The sequence below is a fragment of the Fusarium subglutinans genome (assembly GCF_013396075.1).
Source record: "Fusarium subglutinans strain NRRL 66333 chromosome Unknown NRRL66333_c0000132, whole genome shotgun sequence".
NCBI lineage: Eukaryota > Fungi > Ascomycota > Sordariomycetes > Hypocreales > Nectriaceae > Fusarium > Fusarium subglutinans.
In genome coordinates this window covers 3,133-16,565 of record NW_023502195.1, presented here as the reverse complement: position 1 = coordinate 16,565, position 13,433 = coordinate 3,133, and the positions used below count along the sequence as shown (strand labels likewise).

The 13,433-nt window shown below is 49.5% G+C and overlaps 4 protein-coding genes across 4 annotated transcripts; 1 reads left to right on the top strand and 3 right to left on the bottom strand.

Annotated features, from left to right (window-relative positions):
• Window positions 1-416: 416 nt before the first annotated feature.
• FSUBG_9040 (n-glycosylase DNA lyase) lies at window positions 417-1,598 on the bottom strand (the record flags this gene model as incomplete). The annotated part of the gene is made up of 2 exons (XM_036687511.1): window positions 417-1,178; window positions 1,233-1,598. The coding sequence occupies 2 exons, from the start codon at window positions 1,596-1,598 to the stop codon at window positions 417-419; spliced, it is 1,128 nt and encodes a 375-aa protein (XP_036535453.1).
• A 4,563-nt stretch (window positions 1,599-6,161) lies between these two features.
• FSUBG_9038 (histone-lysine n-methyltransferase) lies at window positions 6,162-6,764 on the bottom strand (the record flags this gene model as incomplete). The annotated part of the gene is made up of 3 exons (XM_036687509.1): window positions 6,162-6,234; window positions 6,319-6,497; window positions 6,627-6,764. The coding sequence occupies 3 exons, from the start codon at window positions 6,762-6,764 to the stop codon at window positions 6,162-6,164; spliced, it is 390 nt and encodes a 129-aa protein (XP_036535452.1).
• Window positions 6,765-7,058: 294 nt separating this feature from the next.
• On the top strand, window positions 7,059-9,674 carry FSUBG_9037 (uncharacterized protein; the record flags this gene model as incomplete). The annotated part of the gene is made up of 2 exons (XM_036687508.1): window positions 7,059-7,564; window positions 7,616-9,674. The coding sequence occupies 2 exons, from the start codon at window positions 7,059-7,061 to the stop codon at window positions 9,672-9,674; spliced, it is 2,565 nt and encodes an 854-aa protein (XP_036535451.1).
• Window positions 9,675-12,481: 2,807 nt separating this feature from the next.
• FSUBG_9036 (uncharacterized protein) lies at window positions 12,482-13,174 on the bottom strand (the record flags this gene model as incomplete). Its single annotated transcript, XM_036687507.1, has 1 exon — window positions 12,482-13,174. The coding sequence occupies one exon, from the start codon at window positions 13,172-13,174 to the stop codon at window positions 12,482-12,484; it is 693 nt and encodes a 230-aa protein (XP_036535450.1).
• Between the last annotated feature and the right edge of the window lie 259 nt (window positions 13,175-13,433).

The window sequence follows — 13,433 nt, the reverse complement described above, 5'->3', positions numbered from 1 at the left end:
TTTGGCCTCTGGTAACCACATCAGGAATTGGTACACTGGTAAGAAGTATCACATGACGAATAGTGAACTTGGAGTAAGAGGAGGTTTAGAATTGAAATATCATGACAAGTACCGTCCCGAGAACTTGCATTGACCTGAGGTCGCATGTCGAGAAACAGCGAATCGAATCATATCATGCATCAACCTGCATTCTGTATGTAGCCATGGCATAGTGCCAGAGGTCCTCAGATTCAGGGAAAATGTAAATATCTTCTTATGGTGAGTCTATGGGTATAAGTCTTAACATCATGAGACTCCAACTCACCAACCCACCCTTACAAATCGAGCATTCAATATTTATAGATTGCCTTACTTCGACATAGCAGCCATTAGATCTACTTCCTTGACTCATCCTAACTAGACGTCGAAAGGCACTCTTACGAAGTGCGCACTCGTTTTGACCTTCTCATCTGTTTGACCTCCCCCAACCCTTGCTCATATCTGGGTTCAACGACATGTGTTTCTTCCTTTACCAATGTGTCACTGTCGGTGATCGTGATAGTCTTCTTCATTTTTGATGTCGTATGTCCTGTGGAACCATGCGCCGTCAGTTTGACTACAAGAGGCTCGTCCTCTTCTTTTGCTGCCTGAGCTGCAAACTCTCTCAAATCAGCGGTAAAGAGAACTGAGTGAGCCCAGCCGGCAAACGGCCCCCAGAGGCTTCGGAAGTGGTCCCCAACAGCCTCGTAAGTGGCCTTGTTCAGTGTCTTGGCCTTTGATTTTCCAAACTTATAGTCTCGCTGAGCGATTTGCCAAACGTGGGTGTCAACAGGAACTGCCTCTCCCCAGCCGAGGCCCATGAGGCATACGCAGTCGGCAACCTTGGGACCAACCCCTTTCAAAGTGAGTAGTTGCGCAAGTGCCTCCTTGTAACTCGCATGGTTCTCCTTCGGTACAGGCGTTGTGTTGAAGCCCGGTTGGTCGGGATTTCGAAGGCTTTCCAACCAGGTTTCAGGCTTCTCGTTGGCAACCATCCGTGCTGTTTCAGCAATGTACTTTGCCCGATATCCGAAGCCTAATTCTCGAAGGTGCGATTCAACATCATCTCCCGTAAGGTCTTGAGGCGATGGGAAGTCATGGAATGGCTCGTCTCCCATATATGCAATGAGCGGACCGTAATTCTGACATAGCTTGTACACCTTGGATACCCGATCAATTATGAGTCAAAGCCTTCGCAAACAGTATACACTCACCATTTGTGATATCCGGGTAATATTATTGTTGCTGCTACAGATAAAACATATCAATGTCTCCCAGGCATCTTGACTGAGAATTCGAACCCCCTTAAACTGGGGAGCCCTCTTTTTGAAGTTGGCATCAGCATCGGACCATTGTTTGTAAAGCGGCTCGAGACTAGTATCCAGGTTGAAATAGTGCCTTAGGAGAGCCTCTGTGTTGTTGGGTGCTGGCGTCAAAGGTTTGGGTGCTGGAAAGGTGACCCGATAGTGCAGATGAGTTGAGTCCTGCTTCAAGTGAAGAAGTCGACCATGCAAAGTGCAGGTCCTGAAAGTGTTAGCAAAGTCGAGAGGCTGCGGTTTGGATAGTAATTCACCATTCATGGTTAATCTTTTGCCATCTAAAGGACTGCCCACATCTCAAGGTGGTGTTGATGCAAAGCTCTCCTAGAGTAACAGGCAATTTATGCCAATCCGTCTTCGCCACGACAGACATTGAGAAAAGGATTCAGCCCGACTACGGTTGTTGGAAGAGGCAATAGCAAAAAAGATGCGTCAAGAGAACGAATTGGCAGCTTGAAATCAACACTGCCTCTCGTTGATCTCCTGTGGCGACTCAAGGCTGATGATGTAATGTGCTATGATAAACGCTGTAGCCCCTGGAATTTGAGAGCCTACCTGACTCCAAACACAAGCCAAAATCCAGCATTAAGGGTTCATGAACAGCCATCTGTCATATAGCTGATACATTAACTCTGAGTTTTAGATATTTTACTTGGTGGGGTTATATAGGATCAGTTATGGCAGCTTTTAAGTACAAATAATATACCTATCGTACCTACCTACCTAGGTAAGTTCAGTTGATGGAATTTCTTTATCCTCGACGGCTCTGTTTCCTGCTGGAGTTTTTCTCAAGCTGCCCAAGCCTAGCCTAGCCGAGAGGCCAAGTCCTAAAAGGTGGCGCTAGGCCCAAACCTTACTAACGTTGGCACCTCCTGGCAAAAAAAGCTCCAGCCTCGCGCGATGCCTGCCAGCTCTTTGAAATTAGAACCTCGTTGCGGCTTGAATCAACGAATCCGCCTTCCAACCATTCGCACTCATCAATTTCAGAGAACACTTCCAGGCTCTGGAGTCGCTTGTCGCTGCTAAAAGTATGAACGGTGACAGCTATTCTTCCCGAGGTAAGTCCCACTGCAATGTTATACTTGACCGCGTCGCGTCGCTAAATCATTACCACACAGATGGGCGCAGGGGACGAGATTATCCTGTAAGTAATCCATATCATCCTCTCAAATGTGATTCAAGCTGATCCCGCTTAGCCTCGAGGTGAAAGAGGTGATAGAGACGATCGTCGAGACCGACACCGCGACCGCGACCGCAGACGATCTCGCTCACCCGAGCACCGAAGCCATCGACGAGGTGAAGGCGATGTCGATGCCTACTCGTCCAGCCGAAACCACCGCGACCGTGAGCGTGAAGATAGATACTCGGGCCGTGAAAGACGAGGTGGCGATCGTGAGTGGGATCGCGATCGAGGATCATCCCGTCGAGATGCCAGACGCGACGACGATGAGCGGCCTAACAGGCGAGACCGGGATCCCTACGAAGACCGTCGTCGCGGTGGAAGAGATCGACGTGAGGACAGATTTCCAGCACAGCAGGAGCGCCGAAGCGCGAGCCCACCACCTAAGAAGCGAGAGCCTACTCCAGATCTTACCAACATCGTGCCTGTCCTCGACCGCAAGCGTCGCCTGACTCAGTGGGATATCAAGCCTCCAGGCTACGAGAATGTTACAGCTGAACAGGCCAAGCTGTCGGGCATGTTCCCCCTTCCCGGCGCTCCTCGGCAACAGCCAATGGACCCGAGCAAACTACAGGCGTTTATGAACCAGCCTGGTGGACAAGTGACGAGCGCTGGACTGAAAGCCAATAACTCTCGCCAGTCAAAGCGACTGTTGGTTTCAAGAATCCCCTCAGGTACAAGCGAAGAGGCGCTCATGTCTTTCTTCAACCTCCAGCTGAATGGATTGAATGTCATCGACACCACAGACCCTTGCATCCTGTGCCAGTTCTCCAACGACCGGTCATTTGCCGTCATCGAGTTCAAAGATGCTCCCGAGGCAACAGTTGCTTTGGCAATGGACGGAATATCTATGGAAGCCAGCGATGCATCGAATGGTACGGATGGAGGTCACCGTGGCCTTGAAATTCGCCGGCCCCGTGACTACGTAGTGCCTGCAGTAACTGAGGAAGTCTCCTATGACTCTGAGGTCGTCTCGAACATCGTTCCGGACACTGTCAACAAGCTTAGTATTACCAATATCCCCACCTTCTTGACAGAAGAGCAGATTATTGAACTGCTGGCTAGCTTTGGCAAGCCCAAGGCTTTTGTTCTTGTCAAGGACAGAGGGACAGAAGAGTCCAGAGTACGTTCAGCCTGTTGTGCGAGAATGAGGTTTTCTCTCTAACATTCCCAGGGTATCGCATTTGCCGAGTATCAAGACCCCGCTGTCTCCAATCCAACTGCGCTTGACACACTCAACGGGATGGAAATTGGAGGCAAGAAGCTCAAAGTTAGCAAGGCCAGTATCGGTCCTACACAAGTCGCCAACTTCGACGTGGGTATTACCGCTATCAGTGGTCTTGCTTCTCAGACTGCCAATGAGGTTGAGAGCAGTCGAGTGCTTCAGCTTCTAAACATGGTGACTGCTGAAGAGCTCTTGGACAACGACGACTACGAGGGTGCGTGATCTTTTGTGATTTCAATCAACTCCTACTAACAAAGCCTTCAGAAATCTGCGAAGACGTTAAGGAAGAATGCTCCAAGTTTGGTAAAATTATCGACGTCAAAGTTCCTCGACCCACTGGTGGCAGTCGACAATCCGCTGGTGTAGGCAAGATCTTTGTCAAGTACGAGAGAGCCGAAGATACAGCAAAGGCTCTGCAAGCTCTTGCAGGACGCAAGTTTGCTGACAGAACTGTCGTGACAACATATTTCCCAGAGGTAAGCTTGGATTTCTAGTTTTTGGTTCATAGCGACTAACCCGGCATGTAGGAGAACTTCGACGTTGGAGCGTGGTAAGAGGTAATATCGTTTCCATTAACGGCGACCAAGGAGACACTCTGTTTGCTACCTTGGGTATATGGGTTGAAGGGGCAGGAGTCTTCTATCGGTGTACGGGTAGGGAATCAATTGAAAATGTAAAACACAGGGCATGGCACAGCATTTGGTATCATCGAATTCAATACTACCAACCACCGTTTGTATGAGCAGGCACTCAAGTGCAAGCTAAGTACTGCATCGTGTTGATATGGATTCGTTATTACGGGAATGCGAGATTCACTACTACTAGGCCAGACACATTTGTTGGATTGGTACACATGCGTGGAATCAAGAACAGCATACATTGCAGGTACTAACTATTTGCAACATGTCTAATAATCTAACGCAGCTTCAAGTAGGAGCAAGTAACTCGAGGGATCTGTACTCAGTTAGTGTCAAGCCCAACAGAGAAAAGCAAGTCAAATTGCAAACAAAATGGCCAGATCAGAAGTCCTGTTCATTCATTGAGCCCGAGGGCTCTAACATAAGAGGTACCAGAAATAAGTAAAAAGTGATTTATCATCATGTCGAGGTCGACTAGGAGGGTATGAAGAGCGTTGCGACTTACCATACGATTGAAAGCTGTGACACAGAGCTCAAAGAGCTCTGCTTCGTGCAGAACTTCAAGAAAAGAAAAACTCGAATCGCGCCAACAAGAAAGGTAAAGAAACGCGACATCAGAGCTTGGACCACACACGTGACCTTTTGTCGATAAGTCGGATAGGAGCTTATCGGACCAATCAATTCGCATCATCGCTACCCTAACCTAGTGCACACAAAAGGCATTTCTCGAAAGATCATTTTGCAACTCCACGACTCCAACACTGATCATCCAGCATCACCACGCCAAACCGACAAGATGGGCCGACTTCACAGCAAGGGAAAGGGCATTTCTGCCTCCGCTCTCCCCTACTCTCGCTCCGCTCCTGCGTGGTTGAAGACCACCCCCGAGCAGGTTGTTGAGCAGATCGCCAAGCTCGCCCGTAAGGGTGCCACTCCCTCTCAGATTGGTGTTGTCCTTCGCGACAGTCACGGTATTGCCCAGGTCAAGCTTGTCACCGGTAAGGATTGCGCGCATGCAAGCTGAAGGTCAAGGCAACTAACAAATAATCGCAGGTAACCGAATTCTCCGAATTCTCAAGTCCAACGGTACGGTTCCCTAAACGAATAAAGGATGTGGCGACGGAAACAAATACATCTACAACGGAGAATCACCATCTCCTTAATGCCTCTGTACGGTTGAGACTGACAGAGAGATCTTAACAGGCCTCGCTCCCGAGCTCCCCGAGGATCTGTACATGCTTATCAAGAAGGTACGCCATGTCAAAATTTTCTCCGTCGCACAATTCCAGGCTAACAAATTAAAAGGCTGTCGCCGTCCGAAAGCACCTTGAGCGTAACCGCAAGGATAAGGACTCCAAGTTCCGCCTCATTCTCATTGAGTCCCGAATTCACCGCCTGGCTCGTTACTACAAGACCGTCGGTGTTCTCCCTCCTACCTGGAAGTACGAGTCCGCCACTGCCAGCACCATCGTCGCTTAAGCGAAGACATGACGAAGAATGGCCGCATTGGTTGGTGGTGATGGTTACCCGGGTCACGGAGTTGGGGGACAAACATGGAAAATTGCATTTAGAGCCACGATGCTTTCTGCTCGCCCCCCTCTGGGAGGATCAACAGCTACGTCGACCGCTCAAATAGAAAGCTCTTCGACCGCTGAACGTGCGCGTATGGATGGGACATTCTCAACCCAGTGACATAAAATTATTGAACCTGAACGCCATCTATGCCTTCCGCTACCATGCCAATCGCGTGCTGCCGCGGGAAATTTTGTGATAACGTGGATCTAGCCAGTGCCTTCCAGTTCCTTTGACTTTTGAATGAGATACTCTCCTAGTACCCGCAGAGGATCGCTCGGCCTGTGATGTTGTCAGTCGCCATCCACAATACACAAGAAAGGTGAGAACTACTTGTCTTTTGCTAGTTGCTTCACGCCCTCTAACAATACTCCGGTAACCTTTGTGTTGAGATATCGTCGTGTTGAATCGCCATGAGGGGCAGCTTCGGCTGGTAGGCTAAGACCAGAATCCGGATGCGCAGAAGCAGCTCTGGAACCTTGGGCCGGAGTTCCTGTTCGTGCAGGTATGGGGCTGGGCGCATGAGTAGCTGGAGCAGGAGATGACTGTCAAGAAGTTAATAGTCTGTCTTCCAAATGGCGTCTGATAGAAGAAATTGACTATCGAAGAGAGGCAGGTCCAGGTGATAAGCGGAATCTAGACATGAAGTCTCCAAGAACATATAGAGGACATACTGCAGGGTGATCGACTGGCGCATCAGACATTGTCACATCCTTCTGGTCTGAGTTATGTCCATTGACAGCAGATTCAGCTGGTGCTACAATTTGCGGTGCATCCGCCGCTGAGTCTGTTCTGGGGGTTTCGTCGGCCATTGTCGATGAGATCAGGCGATGCAATGTAAGGCATTTACCAGAATGGCTCTGTTGGCAGGTTACTTATCGAAGCTGCTAGAGTGGACGATTATGATCCTGTCGCGCCGGCTGATTCTCGGATCAAGATAAGAATCGATAATGCAGACACCCCGCGAGGTCATGTGCTTTCGTGTTTAGCTAGCGTACCTTGTCTTTGTCATCGCGTCTACATCGTTAAGACATCCATTCGTTAATAGTGTTTTCAACTTCTACCCTTGCCGCTCTTGTTTCATCCGACATGGCACAGTTTGAATGATGGATGCATTCGTGACGAGGCTTCCTAAGGCGCCGAGCCAACTTCGAGAGCAAGTTCGCGGTGACTCAACAGAAAAGGAGAGACCTTCCAAGCGAGCCAAACGGCATGGATCACCACACTCCGAGGGTGGCCTATGCCCTGATCACCCCCAGGATATCTCACCGAGGGAGGACTTGGCTGATAATGGAGCAGCTAAAACAAAATACCAAATTGAGGAACACCCCCGAATCACGGACATTGAGAGCGCGTTACCACCTACTGCTGAAGGTCAAGAAGCAGTCGAGCAGTATGAGACAATGAAGTCATCACAGGCCTCTGCACATGATGATCATGACACTACAGAAACACCCCAGTCACTTTGGGTCAAGGGACGAAGCTCAATTTATGTGGATGCCTTCAATCTTGCGCTTGATACCGTCCTAGAAGAAGAATCGCATTTATTTGATGGGAAGGAGACCGAGGTTTTTAACCAATGGAGAGAGCTGAACTATGAGGCTCAGTATCTGTATGCCCTTCACGCAATACCACAAATCTGATACTCGCTTACATTTCAAAGCTACGTCAGGCTCTTTCTGAGGAAAACTGCATCGTGGCATCGTCATAGCCGTCTTGGATATCATAACGACATCTCGGACCTCGAGGCAGCGATAACTACCCTACAATCGTCCCGTATTCTGCCAGCGAACACAGCCACTCCAATACAGAGCCCAGTTCATGATCTTGAACTTGAAGAGTCGAGACTGGATGAAACATTCAGCTTTGCCGATAGGTCAGAAGATCATATCGATTCTGTAGAAGAGGCTGCGTCGCTGCTGAGCCTAGACGAGTTGAAAGAACTTGCTAAGGAAGCAAAAGTCCAAGGGCGCAATAAGTCAGAACTCATTCGTTCACTAGTAAAGATGAGCAAGCAACAGTCTGGATTGATGTCAGTGGGCCTCAGCAGACACAACAGCCGTGGTTCTGTTGCCGAAGACCAAGAAAAATTGGATGCAAAAGCCAAGGAAAAGGACATCGCAAAGCTTCGGCGAGAAGATTCGAACCGAGAGCAACATTTTCTTACAAAAATTCTCGCAATACTTGGGCCTTGCATTCGATTGTCGCCCTCAGCCTTCAAGCTTTTTGAACGGGTGCATCTTGTGTTCTATCGATCGACGGAGTGGACAGAGAAATCACTAACAACAATCATTCTTGCTAAAATTGCAAGACGGTATTTTCCTGAATACATTGTGTGCCGAACTTCTACTATATTTATGTCACGCCAGCACCTACTAGAGTACGAAACTGCCATCCGTCTGGAGGCTGAAGTCGATGCATGGGAATTCAGTAGCCCACCCGGAGATGATGGTCTCAGGCTGATGGTCAACATTTTTGAGAAAGTTTACCCGCGATGGAAGATATTGGTTGAAGAAGAGCAGCACAAGGAGCACGCCGTCTATGAAATGGGAGAGGGCGCTTACTTGAGACGTTTCACGCCAGGCCATTCGTATACAAGAATTGTTCATAAAGCAGCACCAGTTTTTGGAAAGCTCAAACAACATCTCAGAGAGCATGAGCTGCTCACCGAGCTTCTTGATCAACGGCTATTCCATCCAGCAAGACGAGGCGGGTGGTATCAACGAAAGGCTCTTCTGGAGGAGCATTATATGCCAGCTTTGGACCCGAATCCCAAATTCACAGACCCCGAACAGCAGAAGAAACATTGGAAGAAGATTGCAGTTGCTACTTGTGAGACTGGCCTACAAGACCCGGACTGCCATCTGATATTTCACTATGACTTGCAAAAACGTCTGGTCAAGCTAGAAAAGAAATTGCGTATACCGCGTCGCTTACAACACGATTTTGGCCATCTTGATCTGCAAAAGCCTATCGAACACACCATTAAAGGAATTCAACTCAAGAAGGATATCATTGCGAAAGGCGGTCGCCAAGTTTCAACCAAAACAATATGGCTCGATGAGCTAGACACCCAAGAGGAGTGCAGCGTTGAAGCAATGTGTCTTAGTCAGTATCGATCAGATGGTTGGAAGGGGTATCACGCTGAGGGTGGGATTATTCGCACTCTTTTCGCGTACCTCTTTTACGATATTCTCTTTTTGTATATTCCAAATGTGTTTCAGACAGCATATCAAACATGTCCGCTGGATCTTCACACTGATGCTTTCTACCCGTCCCGAGCGTCAGAAATCAATCACAGACTGGTCGAGATTGCCAATGGAGAGGCTCCACGACTCATTCGGAAAGTCTGGGAATCAGAACATGAGAGAAGAACAAGTGTGGTGGGCCTTAACTGGGATTTCGAGATTGACGACCTCGTAGAGCTTGCTGGGTGCTTCGAGGGAAGTGCTCTTGCAGCAGTATGCAAGGTGATGGCTCAAGAGTACAGACAACGAGGCGGCGGTATCCCGGATCTAATTCTGTGGCGCACTGATAATCTACCAGAAGATTCAAAAGAGGTGCCTGGAAGGCCAAAAGGAGAGGTTATGTTCTCAGAAGTCAAGAGCGCCAACGACCGGCTGAGTGACACTCAACGGCTATGGATCCATGTGCTTACTGGAGCAGGGTTAAAGGTTGCCCTCTGCAACGCCTTAGCGAAGGAAGTGAGGGAAGTGGATTGATCCCATGACCAGAATGAACTTCGTGCTATTGAATCGCGTTTCAAGGCAAGGCGGGGACAGGGCATTCTGATTTCCATCGAGCTGAAAGATGCATCCCAAGCTCCCAAACAACCTGCAATTTTACACTGCATTCAACCTAGCCAAACCCTGGGCGGTGATGGTCTCGTTCTGGGAAGACCTTAATTATCCGCATGGGCGTGAAGAAAAGAGGTTTTAGCTAAGAGTGAGATCCGACGATCTGACTTTTGAGCCAACATTAGCAATTGGCAAAGCATTCGAACCATGATCTGGGGCCTTGTTCCACCCAGCAGCCGGGTCACAGTGGTCTCAAACTCGTTTCTAATCTCAGACTCAGGGCTGGGGATCCCTCCTTGGTTTCAGATAGGCGGGAGGCGTGAGCTGGGCATCTCACGTGCATGGTAGCCAATAACAGGACTGCAAACGAGACGGTGTGATGCGCAGGGTCGTCACATCACCACATGCGCATCTCGTCACTGGCGCATTCGGTGGGTTGAGCGAGTGAACAGGCTACGAGGGCTCTCAATCCAGGTTCTGTAGCCTCTCAGGAGCTTCTGCTTGCTGAACACGATGCCATGATGTGCTGGGCTTCAGGTAAATCGGATATTACGCGGGTAGATTGGTGTTTATTTTTCTCACTGCATGGTGATTGACCGATAGTGTCCCAGGACCTTGGCTACCTGGATGACGAGAGGTGATGGAATGAGCTTGAGTTTGGGTTAGGTGACAAGAGCCTAAGCTTAAGTTCACAGGCAGTGAGGTTCAGCATATTGTCACAGGCTGGTGCGGACCAAAGATTCACATCGTCGCGTCCCCAGTGACAATACCACGGGGGCCCATTGGAAACACGCCAACTGGTCAGCTAGCGCATTGTATCCCTCGCAGTAGCTAGGTAGTATGCGCGAAACAAATCGACAAGAGTAGAAGAGAGCGAGAGGGGAGACGCAGACACAGGCGCACCTGAAGCAAGCCAACACGACACAACATAGCGCAGGCATTACCATTACGGGCTATACAAATAGACAGAAAACAACGCTTCTACATGTCGCTATGTCCTCAATCCATTAAGAACCGAATCGAAATCGTCGGCCCACAGCCCTGGGCGCTTAGCACGGATCCAATCATGTCAACTCGTCCTCCATGGTGGGTGATGGTCTTCCCCCCCTTAGCCAATAACATATTCGAAGACCATTTCCCGGCGCTTACAAGCCCAGTTTATGGGGCTCCCTGGTTCCGCTTGGACCAGGGTGCTGGGTCGCCAGAAGCTAGAGACCACGCCGCTTTTAAGTCTAAGTCTTTCTAGTGGTCCATCGCCCCTGGGTGATGGGAGGGGGGTGCCGACAGTGGGCGAGCAGCATGTAAAGGATTCCTGAAGTTCAAATGGTGCCTTCGTACTGAAAGCACAGCGCAGCGCAGTGAAGATGCAGTGGCCCGAAGGAGAGTAAGAGAAGCACAGTAATGTGGAAACAGAAACTGCCAATGCTTACCTTGGCCCTCTTAGATGCCGCTTTCTGGCCTTGACTATATCTGTCTATCTCTGCATACGTCCCGTTCCTTTGGCCCAAGAGTTGGCCTAGTGGAGCGCATTTACATACATGGATACTTGGTTCACGTCTTTGCATCTCGTCACAACGCGGACCGAGATGCAGAATCAAAACAGGACAACGATCTGTTCTTCATCGTTCGCCCTCATTTAATCCATCGTTCGAATGGAGCCTGCGGCTTGCTGAGATGGTCTATCACAGATGTGTTGCGACCCATGCTAAGTCTCCCGACAAGGAACAAGGGTATATCCCATCACTTGGGAATAGAAGGAAAATAAGCTGGATTGAGAGCAGGTGGGGTTCAGAGAAGCTTCGAGCTGGCCGCCGTTCTGTAGGCCGCCAGTGCGACCAAGATACGCATCGAGGATATACCCGTGGTGCGGCCTGTTCTTGAGACCATGGCAGGTTCATTATAAACGAGCAAACAAACAAACAAACAAACAAACGATAGATAGCGTATCGATATCCCCAATTAGATACACAGAACTTGTAAAAGTGGTGACTCAGTCCAAGCTGGTAGGCTTGGCTCATATGACCAGATACGTACCAGTCAGTCGGGTTTCAGTCATCAACACAGCACAAATCAGAGAGCACACGACAAAAGTGGTGTTTAAACAGCCCACGGCTTTATGAATTTTTTAGTAACGGCGTTGCTAAGAGCTGATTCTGCCCCGGGTACACGGGGTCACCGAAGCTCAAAACATTGTTCGAATTTTCTTCAGACGGTCCCCTCCTCTTCCTTCAACAACCCTGTTTGAGGGTCGCTATCGACTATATCCTAGTCGCTGATCCGAGCCCCTTCTGCTCCAGGCCTCTCCAAATGTGCTGGTATCGTAATTCCTGGTCCATGCTATGCCCCCAGGGAATAACACATCAAGTGGGTAATGAAATTTGTAGAACGCCATCAAACTCCTCCAATCGCACCTCCAGGTCTCCCTATTCTGATTCAACTCCTTCCAAGGCGTACCAAAAAGAAAAGAAAACAACGTATCAACAAGAGAATGCCTGAAGGTTGAAAAGACGGCAGTTTTCGCCGCCGCCATGTATCGAAGGCCTGCTCCATATTTCGCCTTGAGGTGTGCATCCTCATCGGTTTTCGTTATATTCTTGGTTACAATGCATGTCTAAACAAAAGAAAGTTCATGAAGTATTCGAAGGATCGTTAAAGGTATGAGTTGATCGAGCAGATGATCGTTTTGAGTGTGAACACGATGGGTTGGGAAGGCAATGATTAGCTCAGTAGGTTTATTCCACCTTTCGTCTCTTGCCCTTTGGTGCTGGTGCCATTCTAGGTGTGTATGTGACAGTTCTTGTCACCACCTCTCGAATGTGTCGCACGCTTGTCCGTGAGGTCTTCTGCTTCTTCTCTAGTAGGCGAGCCTTGAGAGCAGCATCCCAGTCGAACACTGAATGGACCGGTCTGGCACTAAAGGGTGATCGAGCGGTGCTTGCACTCAACGGCGAGTCGATATTAGAGACGCTGGGACTAGGAGGCACCTTGAGGCTGGGGAAACAGGCAGGGCCAGTGGGAGGAGCAGACATAGGCGTGGAGCAGGTGAAGGGACTGGGGGGCATCATAGGAGCCGTCGCTGGTGGAGTTGGACGGGCAAATTTCTTTGAAGTAGTGCTTGAAGCTGAAGACGGAGGGGTGCCTTCTTCACTCTTGCTAGAAGTGTCGGTTTCCTCGCTAGTTTCGGTATCTGGGAGCGAGTCTGGGGTGGTCTGCCCTGAGCTCGTAGCTGGAGAGTTGAGAGCCATAGCCTTGGTGAGGAAGTCGGTATAAGCCATGGGCGGGCTAATAGGCGTCTTGAGAAAGTCCGGATCAGGTTTGAATGTGAAGGAGACGGCCGAGATAGGCGTTGCCGATGTGATCTCGGAAGGAAAGGTAGCGGTGACGGGAGTGGTAAGCTTCCCCAACTTGGGCTTGGCGGTAGGCATGATGATTGTTGGGTTGACGTTGGTTGTCGAGATCAAGGCTGGTGATTATGGGTGAGCTGAAGTGCCTGGGCTGTGTTGCTTATATGAACAAGCAGCCAATCCCAGATAGTAGGAACTATGAGTACAGGCAGATAGAAGCAGCGAGTGAACAGACTGACTGACTGACTGACTGGAGAAGAAGCGAAGGTGAGAGGGCAGCAAAGGCAGCAACAGACGATTATAAGGAAAGGACTGCATCAAGTATTTGGCGCCAGAGGAT